This window comes from Nicotiana tabacum, chromosome 6 (genome assembly GCF_000715075.1).
Source record: "Nicotiana tabacum cultivar K326 chromosome 6, ASM71507v2, whole genome shotgun sequence".
Classification (NCBI taxonomy): Eukaryota; Viridiplantae; Streptophyta; class Magnoliopsida; order Solanales; family Solanaceae; genus Nicotiana; species Nicotiana tabacum.
In genome coordinates this window covers 218,789,352-218,812,965 of record NC_134085.1, presented here as the reverse complement: position 1 = coordinate 218,812,965, position 23,614 = coordinate 218,789,352, and the positions used below count along the sequence as shown (strand labels likewise).

Sequence of the window (23,614 nt, the reverse complement as noted above, 5' to 3'; positions counted from 1 at the left end):
TCATCAGTCGGACATACTTGCCAGTCTTGTGATCACATGGAAACTGCCATGTCAAACTACTCTGGCATTACCATCCACATGGAATAGTAGAAATTGCCACCCCAATACATTCTAACTATTAGCAAAGCCAATATTATGGAGTAATTTTTTTCCACTTTAAGAAGCATGTCTTCATTAACTCAATTATAATCATTACCCGCATGATCTCTGTTAAACAAGTACTTTTGTCTAAATAATAGACTGCTAGAAATTGTGCATGCAATTACCCCCAGATGACTCAATCAATCTGTATACTAGTTTTGCAGCTCGAAAGATATTCCAATTGCAGGGCACACAAACGATTTAGATACACAATATAAGTTATATATTACCAAGTCGAGTAATTACATAGCGCATGCTAAGCTAAACACAGAGTCGCTACTCTTTAACACATTCCAACAAACAAAGTCCCCTCACACTAGTAATTAATATATCAGCCAACATTAACATCAGTTGGTACTTACATTGCCATAGCTTTCCCCATGCCTTGCCCGTGAATTCCAAAAAATACCTTCCCAGCACTGTCCAAATTACTCGTGTCAATCGCAATTGCCCCGAACATTGCCCTGAAAGCACCACAAACCACCGCAGGAGCTGAGGAATTTGTCTTGGGTGAAACCCTGACTATCTTCTGCAAACCTAAGCGCTCTCCGTCAGCTGCACAAGATGCTACCACATTAGAAGACAGCTCCGCAATAGCCTGGTTTAGATCCTTGGGTGACATATCGATATTCTTTCTAAGCAATTGCAGAGAAACCGAACCCTCAACTGCCTTCTCCCCCAAAACGCTCAAAGCTCTGTTGTTCTCTCCTGAGTATGATGCGTGCGTCATGGCACGTCGTAGTAGCTCCACATCCTGAAATGTGTACCTTTATGCATACACAGGAGCTTAATTTCTCAACCACCGTTTAGTTAACTGAACAGAAAAACTTTAAAAAATACTGTTAGAAATTAAAAGTTAAAACAGTCAAAGAAATTTACTGGATTTGATTTTGAAGGGTTTGAAGAGCGATTGAGAAAGGGGAAGTGGGTCTTGAAGAGACGGAGGTATTTGCTTGAGCCTGCAATTAATGGTGTCAAAAAAGTTAGGGTTCAACATCACTCTAAGAATAAGCAAACTTTATCGTTCATCAGTTTTTATCGAGGGTTTTACCTGAAGAGGAGAGTAGAGGACGAAAGCAAGTAACAGGGAGCGGATGACTTGCCGGAGATAGCTCATATTCCGGTGAACTATCCTTAGTCGACGGCGACGGAGTTAAGCTGAGTCGATCGAGGTCTCTAGTCTAGGGGCTATGGGGTGAAAAATAGGGTAAATCCACTTTACTCCTAGGATGAAAAATAAAAATGAACTTTATTCCTCGAGTTTAGGTCGTGTCAAAGTATACTAAATTATGCTTTAGAGAGTTCGGAACATAAATGTTGTGTTTTTGGACTTAAAATACATAAATAAGTTTAAAAAAATTAATAACCAAAATATGTAAAATACAATTGCGAACCACATTTTACCTTAAGGTAAAACACGTTTCAATATTGCGTTTTAATAAAACGTTTTTTGTAAACGCTTTTTACCTGTTTTGTGGGCCCATCAATAACTCTTCTACGTTTAACTGACATAACAATAATTCAAATATGTAAAACGCCCTTTTAAACCGTGTTTTACTTTCAAAAATTTGACCCCCCCCCCCCCGGATTGGGCATTGCCTTATTTAAAGGCGTTAAGGGTTTTGCAAAAATTTATTCAGAAACAAGTTTCAACTCTTGATAAATTTTTCTTCTTGTTAAATTCTCAAGCTTTTTTTCATAATGTCTGAAGAGCGAAAAGTAAAGGTTTCATTATATTGGAAGGGAGGGTGAGGTTGTGGTGACGAATAACTCAGTGAATTATAGTTTATCTCCACAGAGTCATGTTAAGTTGCCACTTAAAATGGAGTACGATAGACTGGTATCGTTGTTATGCAATAAAATACGGTTGAGCAAACATTCAGTGAATCTTAAAATAACCAAAAGATATTTGTATTGTATGCGGTGAAGTCAGGGGAATCCATTTCCTGCCATTTAGGTATATTCGGAATATCATGACAACATTTCGAGGTTGTGGGATCATGATCGGACTCCCTATCTCGAGGATCATCTGCGGCCCTGCAGTGGCTCCGAGGTTAAGGGATCTGTCCGCGGCCCAGCAAGGGTTACGAAGACAGGAGACTCCCGAGGCAAGCAACTAGAATCAATAGGCTTTGGTGTCTTGTCTAGCCGTCCCATCCTCGTATTTTTACATTTAATGCACTCTGTACCATACCGTGTTCCCTCGCCTATATAAGGGGAACCCATACTATTTTGTAAAGGGCTGATGTTGCTCCATTTTTCCACAAGTGCAATAATATCTTTCTCTCTCTCTCTTTTCTTCTAAGTTCCTCGTTCTCACTGGCCCAAGGCCGTTTTAGCATTCATCGTTTTCTTAACTTGTTCTTCATTCTATAGCTTAATATTAGCCGAAAGAGCCCTATCTAATTATATCTTTAACTGCTATCCCATCCCCGACTGTCCCCGATAGTTCGAGATCGATACTAATGCCGACCCCGAGGTCCCATCGACCATTTCTGCGCCCGGGCAACAGGCCCCTTCGGTTTGATTACTGCCTCGTTTTAGCTAGCATTTCATCATTATACTTCACGTTCTTAGCATTAACTGCTTTAACAAATAGCTCGAGAATAGATCACGTATTTTTAGAATCCCATTTATAAATTTAATTGTTGTTACCATTTTCACGGTAAACAGTTTGGCGCCCACCGTGGGGATAAAAATAATAATGATTATTTTCTTGCTAGTTTCGTCACACGAACGCACGTTATCTTTCACACTTTTTCTTGCCCAAGATCTTTTGATTTCAGGTTAATCTCTGGCTCGGTAAGCAAAATCGAGAATGACTACCCCGAAAATCACAGTGAAAATAGTATGGCTGCTCTAACGGTTGGCGCGACACCGCAGGACCCCGATAACGCATCCGAATCGATTCAAACGAACGCGGACTTGCAAGGCGCGCAACAGGTCAACGAAGCCTCGTGCACCAATGATAACATACAACGTGTTGACCGACAGGAAGCTCAAAAAACCCCAGCCCGAGTAGAACAAGAAGTTAGTCTTCATGTTATTTTTGAAATGTTGCAGGCACGACAGTTGGCTATCGCTCGGCTGCAAAGTCACCCGGAGACTCCCAACGCAGTAGCGCCGGAAACATCTCCTTACGTCGAGCTAGTACCCGAGAGATCAAGTAACGACAGATCGGTAACCAACCCCGCCGCAGTGAGGATGCTTGGGAACCTCTTCGAAAGGATTGAATCAGGTTCGTGGAAGCTTTTACTGTCACACCTCCTTTTTCCCCGACGGGGATAGGAGTTTTTCCAATTAAAGTGACGTTAATCGAAATGAGATTATTTATTTATTTCAGAGTCGCCACTTAGGATAATTTATGGTGTCCCAAGTCACCGATTTATTTTAAATCTCAAATCGAGGAAATTTGACTATGTTTAAAGTACGCGAAACCAGAAGACCGGGTAAGGAATTCTGTTAACCCGAGAGAAGGTGTTAGGCACTCCCGAGTTCCGTGGTTCTAGCACGATCGCTTTAATAATTATACTTGGCTTAACTAATTCGGGATATTTTATGTTCTAGAGAAATTTATGCACTTTTGCCTCAAACCGCTTTTAATTGCTTGATTATTTGTAATTATAGAATTATCTTGAAACGAATCACGCGTACGTGTATTCATTTTGTTTGGTATGTCAGGAATCATGTCACGCGTACGTGTACACAATTAATAGTACTTTATTATTATTAAGATTGTTTTGTCAAAGCTGCACAAACGCATACTATGCCTTTAATTTGGAAAATTATAACTATGTCACGCGAACATGTACATAAGCATGATAACTGATTGGTTAACACTCGCCTAAACCATACTAGCTTATTCAGCATATTTCATTTATTTATCTTTTTAGATCTGAGATATTTATTTTTATATTTTTATTATTTGGTTTAATATTTTTTTTTTGAGTTAATGTATGTTATTTTTTAGTCATGAAAAGAAATGGGACAACTTTGGTTTTTATTAGTATTAAGCCAGTAGGAAATAAATTCATTTGGCCCAAAATTTTACGCTTTATCTTCAAAGAATTGTATTTAACCTTATGTACAATTTTGTAAGCTAAGGCATTAAACGTTCAAAAAAAACATGATGAGCTTTGATCCAAAATCATCCGAGGAAAAGAAAGATATTTAATAATAAACATTTAAAGTTTAAACTAATATTACTAATTGTGTCACTCTTATGTATTAACTTTTTAGCAGAAACTAAACTTAAAGCTATACATAAAGAGCCAAAGAACTGTTAAACTCAAATCGTTAAAAGAATTAATAGGCTTTCAATATAAAGACTAGATATATTAAATTCTTAAGAAAAATACTACAGATACTCTGAAGTTAAAGATACTAACGGAATGACTTTTAGGAATAAAGAACCTGTAATTTCTTTAAATTTGTAGACTATCGGGTATATACCCAAAATGAATTTTGAATAATAAAAAAAATATTTCTTTAAACTTAATGCTCTACCGCATATCCTAAACAACTTTAAATAAGAAAAGCCAAAATTATGCAAATTTTTACAATCGAAACTATTTTAACTCACTTAACAAAATACTACTTATTACATTATCACAAACAAAAATTAAGAGTCAAATATAACTAAAACAATAGAAAGAATAGGCTCTAAAACACATCAAATTGCATATTCAAACAGCAGGCAAATAATATCAAAATGAATAACAAAGAAAGTATAGATGAACCTTAGTTAAGCTTTCAATGTCAAAATATAAATTCCAGCAACTACAATACATGAGCGAAAATTATAGCCGCGAATCGGATCTTGAAACTGGACTGAACTTTCGTTTCCTCTAAATAAAATTCTTTCTCCTTTAAAATCTCCTAAGGATGGTGTTTCTGTGCATGTAATATTTTTCTTTTAGTTAGATTGCCGAGACTTTTTTTCTCTTGCTAAGTGTTCTCTTTATAGAGAAGAATATTAGTAGTTTTTTTTTCCCTCCAATTTGGAGTGGGGAACGTTTGTTTTGAAGTGAAGTTGAGGAATTGAGTTTGTGTGCTAGAGTGAAAGACGTGAAGAGTGGGGAGGTGGAGGGTCGTGTGTGTGTGTGACAGAAATGGGATATGGGGTTGGGACGTGAGTGAAAATGGGGAAGGAAGTGACAGAGGAGTCATGGATGAGTTGCAAAACTTTTGAATTCAAATTTGTTACAAACTCTTTTAAAAACATCACGTGAGTAGTTGTTGCTTATTCTTCTTCCTTTTTTTTTTCTATTTTCTTTTTTTAATAGAATTCAAATAAGTATTAAGATAAAAAATATTAATTAACTAACTCTAGACTATATATATATATATATATATATATATATATATATATATATATATTATTTTATTTAAAAATAAGAACAAAACTTATACTCTAAGAATGTGAATAATTTTTGTAGTTTTTAATTTTCCTAAATAAAGCCTATTAAGATTAAGATAAAAGTTTAAAATATCAATATTAGACCTAAAAAGAAATATTTACACTAAAATAGTATAGAATTTGGGTGTGGTCAAAAATTAGGTGTTTACACTTACAGCAACCGTCCCCCGAGGAAACGGGCTTCACAGCAATCCGGAACGCCGAAACTCCCTAGGCGCGATAGGACCTCGGATCCCTACGGGCGTACCACCACTTGCGCGTGCTCATTCAGAGGCAGCGACATCCAAGATGATGAGTTTGAGCCTGTCTCGTTGAGGAAATTCGAGGAAACTCTCTCGAAAGAAACCATGACGCAGCGCCACTGCCTGGCACCTGACCTCACAGACTCGCTTACCTTACCAGCGTGGTCCTCCACGGAAGCACGCGCCGGTGCCTCAAAGCAATATCGAGAGGGCCCGATACACCTGAGGCCAAACGAAGAAGAAATGAAATGTCGCGGAAAGCCGCACCCTATTACTTGATAGGACGAATGTGATCGCTCCCGGTTTCGGATTATCAGACAACACAAGCCTTCACCCAAAGCCTAAACGAAGCATGCCTAACAACTTCAGGATATTTCAAGCAAAGCCTGATCAGATACCCAACCGAGGTCTGGTTGGATGCACACACCCGGCACCAGCCCCGAATCGGGGCCGTGGACAAGCGTCCAGGAACCCCCTCGGGTTCGGTATATCCAAGCAGATTCCCGACAAAGAAGTTGATGCCAAACAGATGAAGGTATCATCCGTGCACTGTAAATGGAAGGAACGACTCGAGATGCAACATACCTCTCAACAATAGGGAAATAGCCCGAGGACAACACCCTCGAGGAACCTCCAATGGAACCAGATTCAATAAGGCACAGCTGGAAGGAAAACTCCGCCCAGCCGAGTACGATTTCAGCATTGCTATACCAAACATCGTGATCACTATAAGCGAAACCAGGAACGCCAGGCGGCTCAGACCTATTCGACCAAAACCCTTCAGGAGAACTATGGCCCGGCGCGGGAACCGCGGGGCGCGCACGGTCACTGGCTCAAAAGAACGACAACTGTGCTATTCAATATAGGTCGCCACCAAGTATCATCGAGCGGTCAGGCTCAAATCCAGCTCTAGAGGAGGAAGGGGATCGGGAAAAACTAAGCTGACAAGCCACGACGTATTGCCACGACAGTAAAGGGGCGGAGGCACCCTTCAAAGATCCATAAAATGCAGAGTGAAAGTGCTTATTGCCGGGAAAAGACAGGTTCGGGGAATATACCCAAAGGACACCCTTGCATCCAAGGAAGGGGACGCCGAGACTTTGCCTCGGCCTCATATTAACGCGATGGTAACCCCCTCCCTCATTTGACCTATTTCAAATAAAAAACGTGTTCATGAGTACAGGTGGTTCGGTCAACTATACCGACGATGTTAGGCCAAAGCCAACGGGACGGTTCAGACTATCGAACCAAATCATTCCCACACCTCGAATCTTTTGATGGATTCCAGACGCCGGTCCCCACAACAATCAAGAAGGCCGCTCCCTCTATACAGCCCGTCTGAGCTCGGGCTGGAACGCCGAGCCCGTAAAACACGAACGTTTCAATTAAACAACAACGGGCACACCGCACCGGAGGCGACTTCGACCCCACTCCGCCAAAGGGATGAAACTCCCCGACAAAGGTGGGACTAAGGCATTCGACAAGAAGCTACACGCGACGAGAGGTCCCTCACCATATTACCCATCGCCGACATCAATGCCTCCGCCCTCGAAGGGATCAAAGGGTAAGCAGAACCACATCTTCGGCCAAGGCTGGTTGAACGCATCGGAAGGCTGTATTAGGGCTCGTGCCTCAAAACGGTAGGAACGTACCAGACCTCGAAACGTCGCCTACACACCCCGCAGCAGGGAAGAACTACTCCACTCCCTTGATTGTTTCTTTTCTTTTGCTAACCTATACGCAGACAGTCAGCCGAGGCATTCAAAAGTTCTAAACTCCACTCGGAGATCTGAGGCCTTTGCGGGACCCGCCGAGCTCTCTTCCCTCGATCGGGCTTCCAACCTAAAGAAGGTCCATCCAACAAGATTATTAGCAGAGCAGCCTGCCTCCCAGGAGAGGATCCGATGAGATTGCGAGCCTTTCTTCTACAGTCAAATGACGTGCGATGGCCTTCTCTTAGGGACACCGTCCCCCCGGAAGGGCCAATAAATGGCATGCTAAGTTTCAAAACGGAATCATGTAAAAGGATCATATGATCAGAGGAGCCGTACCCGTGCAGGCCGAGCTCACAACAACGGGACAATATGTATTTACATCATATATTTACGCCAAGCAATAAAGAATATCTTTTCGGCATTTAGTATTTCGGAAAAGGCGATTTCAACATACTCGTAGCAATTGCTTCTCCATCAAATGCGTCCCGATATACTCGGAGACTTAGCATCAACAATTCGACAACTTGCGCGACCCTAGGGTTGGAACTCTGGGCTCATCAAGCCCCTATAAGGAAAATACGAGCTCACAAGAAGCGATCTTCAAGCTTAAACAAACTCGATGACTTGGAGACTGTCGGTAATTGCCATACGATTGGAAAACCCGAAACTGTAAGACCCCTAGCGGGCAGCCTCGGCGTAACCAGATCTATTCTACAAGCTGTAATACCTCAGCAGGTATGACAAACTGTAAGACCTCAACAGGCATGACAAACTATAAGACCTCAACAAACATGAAAATCTCAAAGTTTAGGCTATACATCGCATTTGTAAGAATCCCTAAAGGGCATACCCTCGATGTAGACGCCTAAACTATCACTTGGGATCAAAAATGGCTATGGCCAAATGCATATGACTACGGTCAAAACGGCTGATACAGCCAAAATAATGCGGCTCGGGGATGCCCGACTGTCGCTAAAAATCGTAGGCCACTACTCCAAAAATACTTCGGAAAGAACCGGTTAAAACAGGCTTCCCTCAACAGGCAAAAACGAGCTCCGACCATGTCGACTCCAAAATGCAAGAGCGTCGATCTACTCGACCTACGAGCTATGAACCTTACGAGGTGCTCGAAACATTGCCGACAACGACTTGAAATCGAGGTTCTTCTAGAACCGACAACGGGTCAGGCAAAAATACTCTAAAAGACCTTAACGAGCGGAAACAAAGCCTACAAAAAATCCCACAGGCAAAAAATAGTGTAAGAGCCATTGTCGCCAGCTAAGCAAGCCTATGGTCCTCATATTGAAAGGTCTCTACGACCAAACAACGTAAGATCCATTGTCGTCAACTTGAAAATTGACAACTTGAGGATTAAAATGAGCGCGAAGCGTAACCCGATTCAGAGACCGGATCCAAAATAGTTAACTATGCAAGCCTCCGGGCCACATACTGAAAGGTCTCAATGACCAAACGGCATAAGTGCCACTATCGCCGGCCAGAAACTCAAGGGTCGATTACAGCTCGAATCGCAACGCGACTCGGAGACTGGATCCGAAAACTGCAACATGCCTAAAAGCGCGACATGAGGGCCACTATCGCCAGTCCAAAAATACATTGGGGTCAATTAAAGCTCGAGTCGCAACACGACTCGGAGACTGGACCCGAAGCTGATTAAAACAACCAAATGCCCAAGGGCAGGAAGTAAAAACCATCATCACCAGCCTGAATAAACGCAAAACTCGAGGGTATATTAAGCTCGAGTTGGATCCCGACTCGGAGATTGAACCCGAATATAGTCAAAGCATGCAAGCCTAAGGGCAAATCCAAGGTCGAATCGACCCAATGGAAACTCCAACAAGAAGAAATACAAACGATACAAATTGCGGGGTTTCCCCTCTTATTACTACATATTGATGACGAAGCGCAATCTCGGCCTGTGCCGTATAATGAAAGCTATATCTACATAATAAAGAAGGTATGGAATATTCGTTCCCCCTTTTTTTTGGTAGCTACGGTCTGGCGGTCTCCTCCTCATCATCCTCATTATCGGATATCAGGAACTTTGCATGGAACTCTTTTCCTCTGGATTGTTCGATCTCCTCTGAAAGATCAAAGTCTCTGGCATGAATCTCCTCGAGGGTCTCCCTCCGGGATCTGCACCTCTCATACTCTCTGCTATTGTTTACACGATCGAGGGCCTTCTTCAGCTCAGCCTTAGCGGCAGCGGCACTCCTTGAATAAGCCACCATTTTTTGCCTCGCCCTGGTATTATTCATTACAACCTCGGCACGTACGTTCACCACCTCGATTTTTGCCCTCGATAGCTCAGATGAGAGTCTCGCGATCATCTTCGCCCGAGCGGAATCATTCGCACGAGCGGCCTGAATCTGCGCCTCAAGAACGGATGTCGCGCCCTGAGCCCTCTCTTTGGCCTCAGAATGGTCACTAACACGCGCTTGCAGCTCAGTGAATTCATGTTTGGCTTTGCCGACCTCGCCTCAGAGTTGTTCCAGCTTATCCGCCTTGTCCTTCAACTGAAACGGCAACACGTCAAAGACGACAAGACAAAAAAGGGAATACAGGCCAGCATGGAATGCAGAATACATGTTTCTCTAAGAGGGCCTCCTGGGCACGGCTTCGGTCCGCCCCACGCCGTAAAGAAACGAGCTCATTTTCCTTTGCTGCACAGAGAAGTTTGAGGGATTTTGAGCCTCCCGGAATGGGGCCTCGCAACGAAGCAACTCGGCTTTGAGCCTATAAAAATCCTGAAGAAGAAAAGCCAGGTGAGTAAAGGGAAGAGAAAGGAGCACGAGGCTAGAACATCCTTACCGCGGCCGAAAACTCACCAAAAGGCCAAGACGATGAGCCTCGCCGAGGGCCAAAGCAACTTCCGATGGTGCATCAATCCCGGAAGCTTTCCATCTGACCGAATCGCTTCCCCTCAACCACTGCAGAGGCGTCTCACCGCAAGCCTTCTCGTACCACGGAACATCTTTCCTTTTGCTAGCGCTCCTTGATTCCTGGGTCACCAATCTCTCCTCCTCCCTCGGGGAACCCAATCTCGCCTCGAATGAACCCCCGACACCTGCGACAGAGGAATAGGGTGAATCAGCAAAAATTTAAGGAAACTTAAGTTGGAAAAGTCAACCGGATGTTAACTTATGTGTTAGAGGGCCCAGATGTGAGTTCCGATGGTTCGGTTAGCGTCGGGAGGTTATTTATGACTTAGGAGCATGATCAGAAGGTGTTTTGGAGGTTCGTAGTAGATTTAGGCTTGAATTGGCGAAGTTGATATTTTTGGCGTTTTCCGGTTGATAGGTGAGATTTTGATATAGTGGTCGGAATGGAATTTCGAGAGTTGCACTAGTTCCGTTGTGTCATTTGGGATGTGTGTGTGCAAAATTTCATGTCATTCGGATGTGGTTTGGTCGGGTTTTTGATCAAAAAAGTAATTTAGAAGATTTTGAAATTCTTAGGCTTGAATCCGATTCGAATTCGGTGTTGTGATATTATTTTGAGCGTTTCGAAGGTTGGAACAAGTTTGAATGATGTTATAGGATATGCTGGCATATTTGGTTGAGGTCCCAGTAGCCTCGGGTGATTTTTGGGTGGTTAAACGGACTATTTCATATTTGGAAAAGTTGCAGATTCTTTTTAGCTTCAGCTGTGCACCAGAAACTTTCTGATGCGAGGAGTCTAGTTTGGAAGCTCATATCTTGTAATCTATAAGGAATCAGAAAAATTGCAAAACACTAAAGTTATAGTCCTTGCATTCTAGTTTCCAGAAAGTTAAACCATTCATGATTTGGTTATTCTATGAGAAAGTTATGATTGATCGAAGTTGGCTGGTTGAGCAATTTCGACAGAATTTTCTGATGCACTTTAGAAGCTCAAATCTCGGAATATATAAAGAGTTATATAGTGTACAACCTATCAAATGAAAGATCTTCGAGTCTAGTTTCTAAATTGTCAAATCGTTGGTCATTTAGATATTTTCACAAGGGGTTATGGGCGTTTTAACAGAAGGTATATAGCAAGGGAAAATGGTAAGAGGATGTACAACCTGCACAGCTCAAGGTACAACTCGATGAAGCCTGGCCAGAATGTTTTTAAGTCTTCTTGTCCGCGATTTTGGGTATATTTTCACTCATAGTTGCTCATTTTTGAAGGTTCTTGAAGGAAATTAATGAGGTATTCAAGGATAATCGATTGGAGGTAAGAATTTCGGACCTAAAACTCGTTTATATTGCGAAATACACCTAGAAAATCATTGAAGTCTTGCTAAAAATGGAAGAAATAGGGCTTAGGATTTTGAAATTCTAATTGGGGATTTGGAGGACCATTTGGGATCGGATTTGAGAACTTTTGATATGTATGAACTCGTGGGGAGATAAGGAACCGTTGATGTAAAAATTTCCGAGTTTCGAGAAGTGGGCCCGAGGCTCAGGTTTTGCTAATTTCGGGATTTTTGGTATTTTCGATTGTTTTCGCTTGGGCTTTGTCCCCTTAGCATATTGTGATGTATTCGTTCTGATTTTGGATAGATTTGACGCGCGTGGAGGCCAATTCGAGGGACAAAGGCGTCGTGGGCTAGGGATTTAGCCGGTTCGAGGTGAGTAATGATCGTAAATGATGCTCTGAGGGTTTGAAACCCCGGATTGCACATCGTAGTGCTATATTGATGTGAGACACATGCTTGATGGCGAGCGTGTGGTCGTATACTATTGGGGATTGTGACTTGGTCCATTCCGGTTGATGATTTTACCGCGCATTTGACTGAAACTTATTTGCTATCATCATTATTTGGGCTGAACGCCATATTTGGGCTTCACGCCAACTATTTGAACCCTTCGAGGATTTTTATTGCCATTTCCTCACTATTTTGAATTATTATTCGAACTCAGTCCCGATATTTTTCACTGTTTTACTACTCAGTCACTTTTACATAGTTTTGAGACTTAAATAATATTTTAAATGATGTTTTGGGCTGAGAAATACTGTTTTACTATTACCCGAGGGGCTTGTGATGATTTTCGGACTGAGTAAGGACGAGGGCCTAGTTGTGAGGATACACTGGTGCTGATATGAGGCTGAAGGCCTGAGATACATATATATGCCACGAGGTGGCTTGAGTGACATAAGGTCGAGGGCCTAGATTTGATGCCACAAGATGGCTTGATATTGCGCTTGGGTCGTAAGGGGCACATCCCGTAGTCTGTACACCCCTAGTGAGCGCGGGTACCCATTGTGATGTGATATTGAGCCCGAGGGGCTGTTACTGTTCTGATATTGAGCCCGAGGGGCTGGCATTGTTCTGATATTGAGCCTGATGGGCTGGTACTGTTCTGAGATGTTGCTCAAGGGGCGGTTTTGTTGATATTGTGCCCGAGGGGCGGATTTATATTTGTTTACTTACCGGTTGATTATTTGTTTTACTTATTGAAAAAGGAATTTTCACTTGACTTCTCACTGTTTTACTATTTTAAGTGATCTTACTGCTTCAGTATGAAATGCCTTGTGTTTTTCGTGATTTCTTACTTTCAGTCATTATTTATATTTATTACTCACTGGGTCGGAGTACTCACATTACTCCCTGCACCATGTGTGCAGATTCAGGCGTTGCTAGTTCCGCTCCTGAGTGTTGATTCCTCCAGTTCCAGGCGGCTTTCAGGGATTACGAGGTAGCTGTTGAGGTCCACAGCCCCATGTCTCTATTATCTTGTCATTTCTATTCCTTTGAACATTTGTACTAGTTATTGGATCTAGCAGACTTGTATTATGACTCGTAGATGCTCATGACTTGTGACACCCCGGTTAGGGCTATGTCGGGTTGGATTTTCGCTTTGTTATCTATATTTCCGCTATTTATGCTATTTAACTATTTAAAAATGAGAATTTGGTTCAATTGGCTGGCTTTGTCTTCACGAGAGGCACCATCACGACCGGGTTCGGGTTTAGGGTCGTGACACAAGGCAAGCAGCTAGAATCAATAGGCTTTGGTGTCTTGTCTAACCGTCTCATCCTCGTATCTTTACATTTAATGCACTCTGTACCATATCATGTTCCCTCGCCTATATAAGAGGAACCCATGCCATTTTGTAAAGGGCTGATGTTGCTCCATTTCTCCACAAGTGCAATAATCTCTCTCTCTCTCTCTCTCTCTCTCTCTCTCTCTCTCTCTCTCTCTCTCTCTCTTCTATGTTCCTCATTCTCACTGGCCCAAGGCCGCTTTGGCATTCATCGTTTTCTGAACTTGTTCTTCATTCTATAGCTTAATATTGGCCGAAAGAGCCCTATCTAATTATATCTTTAACAGCTATCCCATCCCCGACTGTCCCCGATAGTTCGAGATCGATACTAATGCCGACCCCGAGGTCCCATCGACCATTTTTGCGCCCGGGCAACAGGCCCCTTCGGTTTGATTACTGCCTCGTTTTAGCTAGTATTTCATCATTATACTTCACGTTCTTAGCATTAACTGCTTTAACAACTAGCTCGAGAATAGATCACGTATTTTTAGAATCTCATTTACAAATTTAATTGTTATTACCATTTTCACGGTAAACACGTATTTTGTGACTCCGCAAGGGGTTGCTTGTTATGCTGAGTTTAACATCGAGGATGATGAAACTCTGAGAGATTTTTTGTAGACTCCGGATGAATACCAAGAACTTATTTTGATAAAAATACGTGAAGGTTGAAGACATTCGCAATAATGATGTTGCGCAAAGCAGGGTTAACCATCAATCATCAGGTGGTTATTCTGGAGCAGTTTTAGCCCAACAAGTTCCATTTGAAAGAGTTTGGACGGATCTAAACTTATCTCCACGGGCGAACGAGGAGCGAAGAAATAATTTCTCTCCTACTTTACATAATCCATAAGACGACTGGTAAACTTCAATTTTCCTTTGTGTTACAATGTTTATTTTTGTCGTGTTGAATTTGTATTAACACTCATATATTCTACAGGGTACTGTCCATATATGAATTTTACAAGTTATGAAGCCACACCCAGTTGGAATATGCGTAGTTTTGGTATGTTGAATCACGGTGGTCCATCCGGGAGTCATCACCAATAGGATAATGTCCATCATGGAATGTCAACACATTACGACTTGTAAGTGAAGTGATATAGTTATATATAAAGTATTTATCAATTTCAATAGCTTATTATTTTGTTGTTTATACAGTAAAAACGAGCAACTTGATGGTCTTGTCCTCACTCAGTTATTAAGCCCAGAAAGATTCAATTCGTATGGAAGAGAATCTCACTTGATATATTGCTATTACTTTTGATATTATGAGCTACTACTACATAGTAATTGTCTAGATACCGTAAGTATACTATAAATATTATGCTTGTGAAAGCTAGAAGCATGATTTTGAATAAATGACAAAGTTAAAAAGTAAGTAATGGAAGTTACTCATTTAACACGATAGAAAGAACAAAAAGAAAGAAGCTGCATAAAATAATCACAAATAGTGATTTGTTAATTGGATTAGCCCATTATTACTTTAACTTATAACCCAAACTCAACTTAGTTAAAAAAAAAAAAAAATAGAAGAGCTTCAGACAATACAATTATCGTCCAAGATGTCATTAACCAGGAAAACATAAGGTAACAATGCTTACATGATGATTTAACTAGATTTAAAGAAAGCCTTTATCGATTGCAATGGTCATCTATAAGGAAATCCTTCACCTTCTAAACTTTTTGATCATAAAATCAATTAACCTTGTCATGTTTTGTGTTACCATGAGTCAAATAGCTATTAACATAATGGTACTCCTGATTATTTCTATCCCTCAAGAGGGATTCATATCAAGGAGATCCCTTATTCTTGTATTTAATTATAATTTGAATCGAAAGTCATATAAGACGAGTAGAACCTCGTCAAAACTTGAGATTTTTCATAATTAATCAACCGATCTAAAATATTTTAATCAGTTGGTATTTATTTATAAATTTTGCCCCTAAAAAATTTACAATAGAATTATATATTTTGGATACTTTCGAGGCATAAAATTCACATTTTTGTACATCAATAGTATATAATACTACCTGTGAACCTATGCAAGAACAGAACCATAACATTATCTGAAATAAAGTATACAGTTAATATGGGAATGTACTCCGGTTTTCCTTACCCAATAGCATTATATATTTTGGATACCTTGGAGGCACACAATTCACATTTTGCATACCTATAGTATACAATGCTTGTGAATCTATCGAGAATGATAATCACAACATTATTTGAAATAAAGTATATTGTCAATGAGGGAAATAGGGTTCCCTATTACCTGGAATAGACCAAAGAAAAGTGACTACCACTACAGCATTGCTAAGGTTAATAATTGACTTAACGGTTGAATAAATAATTGTCTTAACATTCCGGAAGAACCACCCTCACTTTGCTACCATTGCTTCCATCTCTAATCATGTTATGCAGAACAATTTGATCCCAAAATCAAACTAAACAAAATTTATGGGATTATCATGGAGATTAAACAAAAACAAAGATCATCTATGGAGTAATTAAGGTACTCACATCAAAATACTTACCAAGAAATAGGACCACTCCAAATTTATCTTCACATAGGAGAAACCAACAAAAAGTACTACTCTGAAATGAGGTGCTGCCATTTGCTATCAATTTAATCCGACCTGTCCATCAGGTTCAAAGAAGAGTGTGTGTTTCTTTAAATGCATATTTTTACAAAGGGTAGCCTATATTTTGCTGGAAATATCCTCAAACCCATCTTTAAATGCTCTCCTTAATGACTATGCTTTCACCCTAAACTTAAGCAGGTTCAAAGAAATATTTTGGCTTTAATGTGAAGATGGAGATTGTTTATTTGTAGGGTTAGGTTCTCTGGGTTAAGTGGTGTGTTTTTCTCTTTACTACAGTGGTTCCCCAAGTCTCCCCATCTACGTATCTTCTCCGCCATGTTCTTCCTTCTTCTCTACATTACTATCCAAGATTGTGAGGCCAATTGCTTGTTCCTGTGTTGGTAATTGTTCATCTGTTGATGGAGATCTATTGTCCGTGCCGTTATCCTTGCTTTTACCCCACAGGACAATGTACAAGCCTAAAACAATGACAATAGCACCGAGTATCCTGCAAAAAAGCGTTACATTCGTTTAGTGTTGGTCGCAACTATTATAAGAGTACTTTTAAGGGTTACAAGAATTACCTTCCGAGGGTCATTTGTTCGCGTAGAATGAATAAACTCATTACAGCTACAATAACCATGCTTAATGGATTGAACGCTGTCAGGAAAACAGGATCCTTGTTTTTCATTACTAACTCCTTGTATATAATACGTGAGTCCTGAACAAAATATTCCCTGGATTTGAGACATGTTAAGTGAGGAGCTAGCTTTTAATTTATGAGTGATTTGAAAAACTATTCTTCTCGATTCTTTTCTCACTTATCTCATGTTGCAGAGGAAATATTTCTCTTCCTAGAGTTGTTAGGAAAAGTTGATCGTTATATTAATGTCTATATATACCATTATCAGAAAAGAAAAAGGATGATTAGAGCAATCGGCGTGAATTTGACTTACACTGTATACAATTGCTAAAAACTTAGCATCCCAATGTATGGCCCATACTGTTGTCTTTCCTCTCTCCATTACCATTGCTACTATAACTCCTTCAATTGTTCCCAACAAACATATCCACGCAGTGAGCGAGAGCTCAGCAGGATAGGTCCGCAATGTGATTGCCTAGGCATAGAGCGATACGAGAGTCAGATTTGTTGCTTATTTCTAACAACTTATTTGTAACTAAGTATATCTTTAGCTGCAAAATTATGAAGCCGGCCCAACTCAAGCATCCACTTATAATCAGGATGGCACCTATGATAAGATGATTTGAATTTGGATTTTCCCCACCACTTTGAGATTCATGATTCGGCTTTCCTTTTGTCCAAAGTTCAAGAAGTGGTCCATGTACCAGCGTCATGATCATGGCTCCTCCAACTGCAGCAATTGTCCCAATTATTTTGGCTTGGCTGCGAATGCTTTTAAGCTTCATCTTCTCAAGTCTAGAATAAACAAAACATGTGTAAAACGAAATTCAGTTGCAATAAATACTCCTTAATACACAGTGTATTAGAAAGACTAAACGAACCCATATAATGCAAGAAGGCCTATAGAGATCTCTAATTCCATATTCTAGATCTCACATAGCATTAATCTGTCCTTTTGTAATCTTATTTATCAGCATAATACTTTAACAAGATAACGCAGAGAGAGAAGCTTAAGATCTGTCAAGAATTAAAATCAAAGAAGGATGTGAAAACTTGTTTTGATTTTATTAGAATGTCAAAGCATGACTCATAGAGTGGGTATAATTGCCAGAATATTTTGAGTTCCTCCTTTACATAATTTTCATTGCCTCTCGCGCTCTATATTTTGTTCTTTTTCTTACTGAGTCTTTACTTCAGTATGAAAGGAATTGATCCACCTAGTTTTGGTTATAGCTAGTTTTTTTCACTACTAGCATATCTCAAGGGTAAATAAATTGATTGAAAAGGGGCCCCTAAATCTTTTGATGATGGTTTGTTATCCATTTCATAGAGATTAATTCCCCTCAGTGGAGCATTCTGATTTTGTTATCCTATTCCATATGTAATTCTAATGAACATGATTTATTTGGTCTTAAATTGATCACGTTGACCGTTCGAGAACAAAATGTAATTGTTTGATTTAAAAATACAGAGTGCGTATCTGAACGAGACAAGCTATAGTTTACCTGCATATCCAGGCCATTATAAAGTAATGGCAGGAAGAATGTTTCCCATTGCAGCACTAAAAGTTGCGGTTGTGTATTTCAAGCCTAGAGAGTAGAAAATCTGGCCGATGACTGGCCTATTGATCAAGACAAAAATGTTTAGACACTGATTGCTTGGAGAAAAAAACTGATTTTAGTGTTTGAGACTCTCTAGTATGCCAAGAGCTACGACCTTAGCAAATATTGCAAAAGTCATTCTTGGTCATGTATTCCTGTGAAAAGACATGATAATCAAGCAGACGTGACTTTTTGTATTTGGCTTTCTTTTACTGATGCTAGAATCGAAGTTCAAACATGTTAAATGAACACGGGAAGAGAGAGGCATATATACCTGTCTAGAAATATCGCAAAAGGAGCAATGATGAGAGTGGCCACTGCATGTCGATAGACGGTAAATACGTAGCAACTCAATCCTTCATTCAGAGCAATTTTTGAAAGGATGTCAAATCCTGCTAGAGCAAATTGCAGAAAGACTGCTGCAATGAAAGGTCTTGCGTTGCTGAATAAATTCTTCATTTGGATGATCTCTGTTCTACCAGGTTTGGGAGCAGGAACAGTAAATGGTGAAGTTCTACTTCGCATAGGGCTTCCCCATATATAAAAGATCATAACAAAATCAGCGTTGAATCCACTAATAAATACAGATCAGGAAAACTCATCAATAGAAAATATTTTCTTTAATGCATGTTCCATAATGGTTAGTGGTGTGAACATTACTGAGTTAAAACAAAATTCAGGAAATTCAGGAAACTGTTAGAAGAATAAAGAAATATATCAAATAGTAAAGAATCAGAAATTTTCCGAGTCCACAATTTTCTTGTGCGTCCTTAAGGAATTTTAACCCCCTCACACGTTGCCAAGGTAATAGATTAAATCCTCCCAGGATAAAACGGAATAAACCTTCCTGCAACAGTGGCAATACAAACTGCAGGATACCAACGAACTCAAAGAACGGAGCAAAATCACACTTACGAATTTGAGAGAGAGAGACTGCGAATTAGGATGCAGTATATTCAGAAAGAAAGAAGTTCTAGAGTCTTTTTCGTATCTGGAAGATGCAGCCTTGCCACATAATTTATAGGCAAATATCAGAAGAGGTGTCTGGAAAGGTGCCTTTTCAGAAAATACGCGGCCTGCCGCGATCGCGGCCGAACCGCGGCCAGAGAGCTTCTCTGAATCTGACTGCCGCGATTCTACCGCGGTCGCGGCAGAACCGCGGCCAGTGAGGCCCTCTGAACCTGACTGCCGCGATTCTATCGCGGTCGCGGCAGAACCGCGGCCAGTGAGGCCCTCTGAACGTTCAGCAGTGATTTGGCATTTAATTAATTATTAAATAATTAAATAAATTTTGTCCAAAAATAATCTTATCGATCGTTTTCCAAAGCCGAAGCCGAGCGAGCGACGACGACGCGAGGGTTCATTCTCTTCAACTCCTTTTAAGAGCTTTAAGAAGTGAATCTATATATAAGCACATAAATGTGATTGTCCCTCACCAATGAGGGACAAAGTGCAAGACAAAAGTTCACTTCTTCAAATTTTCATTTTCCCTCCATTTTATTTCCCTCCATTTCCAATTCACACTTCTTCTCTTTTAAAGCCCAATGGCTTAAAGTCCAACAAGTGGAACTTGCGAATTCATAATCAGAGAACTGATTTCTCACAATTAAATGGATATGCCTAATATAGTAAACAAGATCCTTACAGATGATGCAAAATATTTACTATTAAAACACGTTCTTTTTATAGCTTTTGTGTGTTCACAGGTATTGCTTGGTTGTTTGACTAGTTGAAGAAAAACTCCCCGGGTGTTCACTTTCTTGTTGGACGAAACAATCTGAAATGTATTTAACACTTATTTGTCTTATCATATATCTGGAAGAGGCAACTCTAAAATTTAGAAAAAATATAGTAGAAGAATGAGAAACAAAAAAAAAAAATGAGAAACCATTCAGTTTGGTTCGGTATTTTAAAGATCTATCTAACTATCGATTTGGTTAGGTATTTTTCGATGTTGCAAGTGTATGTAGTGTCATATTTATAACGAAACTTATAGTTTTGGTAAAAAAAATCCAAAACTCGGCTCGTTACGGTTCAATTTGAATGGTTCAATCGGTTTTTAAAATACCATACACTAACACCCCTACTTATAAGATGTGAAATAAGAAAATTAATTACCTTCCCTCATCATGATATTTTCTTATTTTTCTTATGAACTTAGTTATGCAACGAATAAATTTCATTTTAAATGAGAAAAAGTGAAAAATAAGAATCAAGCGGATAAGTTAATAACATTGAATAATGAGGAAATGAGAAAATTTGCCTTTATGGTCTGCAAATATATATTTGCCCTTTGTTTAAAATTGGGGTCAATTATGCTCACCGTTACAAAACATACGCATTCATCTTTATTTTCTAACTCGGCTAAAAAATCATTAAAAATAAAAAAACGAAATCAAATTTATCACTGTACATTGAAAATATATTTATATGTATCCTCCGGTTAAAATTTGGCCTAATATAAGGTCCAAATGGTGTAGTTTTGGCCTATGTTTGGAAATTGCCCTCGAGCAAATTAATTTCCACAAAAAAAATTATATATTGAAAGTAAAAGAGATAAAATATTCTCCCCACATTTGTCAATGAAAAAAAAATATTATAAAAATATATTATGACAAACTTATGGACACAATTGTGTAATAACGATTTTGATGTAGAAGAAATGAATAAGTGAAACAATGGTAAAATGGTCAATATTTTGTGATCTTTATATTTCAGATGGATGGTACTTTCCATATATATATATATATATATATATATATATATATATATATATATATATATATATATATATATTTTGTTGTTATTGAATAGCGTTTTTATTAAAAATATATTTTATTAAGTATAAAAAATAGCAGAAATCTTACAAAAATGTCCCAAAAAAGTACCAACTTACCAACCTCTAGCCGTTAATCATAGACTTACCAAAACTAGCCAAGCACATATAAAAATTGAAAACCCAAAGAAATAAGGTTCTTTCTCTCCAAGAATTGCACACAAAAATCTCCTTCCATATGTTCAAGCGTGATTAATAGCATCAGATGCAAGCCGGAAAGAAAATTTCATGGATGAGTTAGCAAATAAAGTGATGAAATATAAGAAAAAAAATATATATATATATATATATATATATATATATATATATATATATACAATGTTCCAAAAATCTAAGCAAAAAAATAACTTTTTTCAATGGGTGCAGTTGAGATTCATTGAAAACATCTGAATATACAAATTTTGAGAAAGATTGGAAGTGATTTAGACTGATTTTAGTATCAAATTCGTAGTTAAAATCGAATTCAAAAAATTCTTCTGTGATACATGTATCTACACACAGGTATACATGGATAGACATGTGATACACAGTGTGATACACCAACCATTTTTTGTGTTCATCTTCTACTTTGAATTTCCAATTCAAACCACCTCAAAACTCCACCACATTATCCCAAAACTGAGATTCAAGTTTCTTAAGATGTACCCAATCTATTCTAATAACACTCATTCGAAAGAAAGCAAAAATTTGACCTTTTTGGCTACAAATAGCTAATTGACTAATATTTGGCTAATATATTTTATGAATTAACCGATTTTTGTAATAAGCTACTTATAAATGGACATACCTGATATTTCTCCAAAAAAATAACAAAGAGGTTTAATATAGTATAACATTTTTATCACAGTAAAATTTAAAATACATCAAAACCGAGAGGAATTATCCTTTTATAAACAGTATGGAACCTTTTTTTTTTTTTTTTTGAATTAATGAGCTTGAGACTCTTATAGGAAGGTTATTTAAATAGTAAACTTTAATAGTACACTATAGAGGAATATTTAAAATCTTTCAAACTGAATTAACTATAAGCAAGCCTATATCTCACATCAAACAAATGCTGTGAATATAAGCAACATAAAATAACTCGTGAACAAAAATAGTTAAAGAGACAAGTTTGGATAATATTGTAATCCACAATTGCAATTGTGGACCTTTTTTATTTATTTTGTAATATTCGGCTAGTTAAGTTGAAAAATAAGAGTAATTGTGTGCCAGTTCTGTAATGGCGAGGATATAATTAAACCCAACTTTAAACGGAAGATAAAAGTAACCATAATGCAAATCACAGAATCATTTTTGGACCTTTTCCCTCTTATTTGTTAGTATGACTTTATCGAACCAACGAGATACTAAGAAAAACAATAGTTCTTGGACACAATGTAAATGTTAATTTTCCAATGTTTTGAGGTTAACTTATGGATCGATATCGGTTACATAAGATATTCTAATTGACACCTGGCAAGTCAATAAGAAGTGATTGAGTGACCGAAAAAAATTAGCTACCGCTTTTCAATCAGTTAGGTAAATTATAATGGGGAAAAGGGTCAAATATACGCCTTTTATTTTCAGATATTATTTACATTTAACCTATGTTATATTATTCGATTAAATTTATTCCTATTCTTATACTATTTAACAAAATTTACCTACACCATCACTAAACTTTTAAAAATTGCTCCTTGATCTGTTAAGTAATCCAATATCTCCTAATTTTATTTTAATTAAATTACTTGTTGTTCTTCTTGCTCCACTATTTTCAAAAATTATTATTGATATGAATAGTCGTGGATCTACATTAGCTTTTGTGGGTGCTTAAGTACCCATAACCTTTAATTATATGTAGTAAATTTGCATAGGCAATTATAAAAATATATAGAGTAGCACCCACAATTAAATTTCTTTTTTATCTTCTTTTGGAAATTGTATCGGTTAGCACCCCATAACTTTAAAATTCTAAATCTGTTACTGGATGTGAATGCTACAGGTACTAGACAATACAAATTGTCCATGGCTATTTTTAATTGCCAACGCACCCACTTCTCTTCTTGTGATAATGAGTTTGGAATTGGTTTAAAATTTTATTTATTTTTCAACAATATACACACCGTACAATTCAGTTGGTTATTTATTGTATATTATATGCAGCTGATCATCATATATGTACATGTATATTCAAATATATTTTGTTATTGTTTGGTTAGTATAGAGTTTGATTGACTAACTTAAGAGTGGATAATGCGTAGACATTTGATTAAAGGAACTTTGAATTCAATAATGTAAAGTCTCTGAGGAACTTCAATTTCTATCACTAATACTTACAAAGTCTCCATATCTTTGGTGCAACGAATTCATTAAAGTTAGGAATGTTGCAAATACTTTTGGAAATCAGACAAGCTACTTAA

The 23,614-nt window shown here is 38.6% G+C and overlaps 1 protein-coding gene and 1 pseudogene across 1 annotated transcript; both read right to left on the bottom strand.

Moving 5' to 3' along the window:
* Positions 1 to 297: 297 nt before the first annotated feature.
* On the bottom strand, positions 298 to 1,404 carry LOC107814203 (protein NUCLEAR FUSION DEFECTIVE 2). Its single transcript, XM_016639564.2, has 3 exons — positions 1,193 to 1,404; positions 1,021 to 1,100; positions 298 to 908 (listed from the first exon to the last, which is right to left on the bottom strand). The coding sequence occupies exons 1-3, from the start codon at positions 1,256 to 1,258 to the stop codon at positions 500 to 502; spliced, it is 555 nt and encodes a 184-aa protein (XP_016495050.1). The 5' UTR covers positions 1,259 to 1,404; the 3' UTR covers positions 298 to 499.
* Positions 1,405 to 15,864: 14,460 nt separating this feature from the next.
* Positions 15,865 to 18,904, bottom strand: LOC107814199 (WAT1-related protein At2g37450-like; annotated as a pseudogene).
* Between the last annotated feature and the right edge of the window lie 4,710 nt (positions 18,905 to 23,614).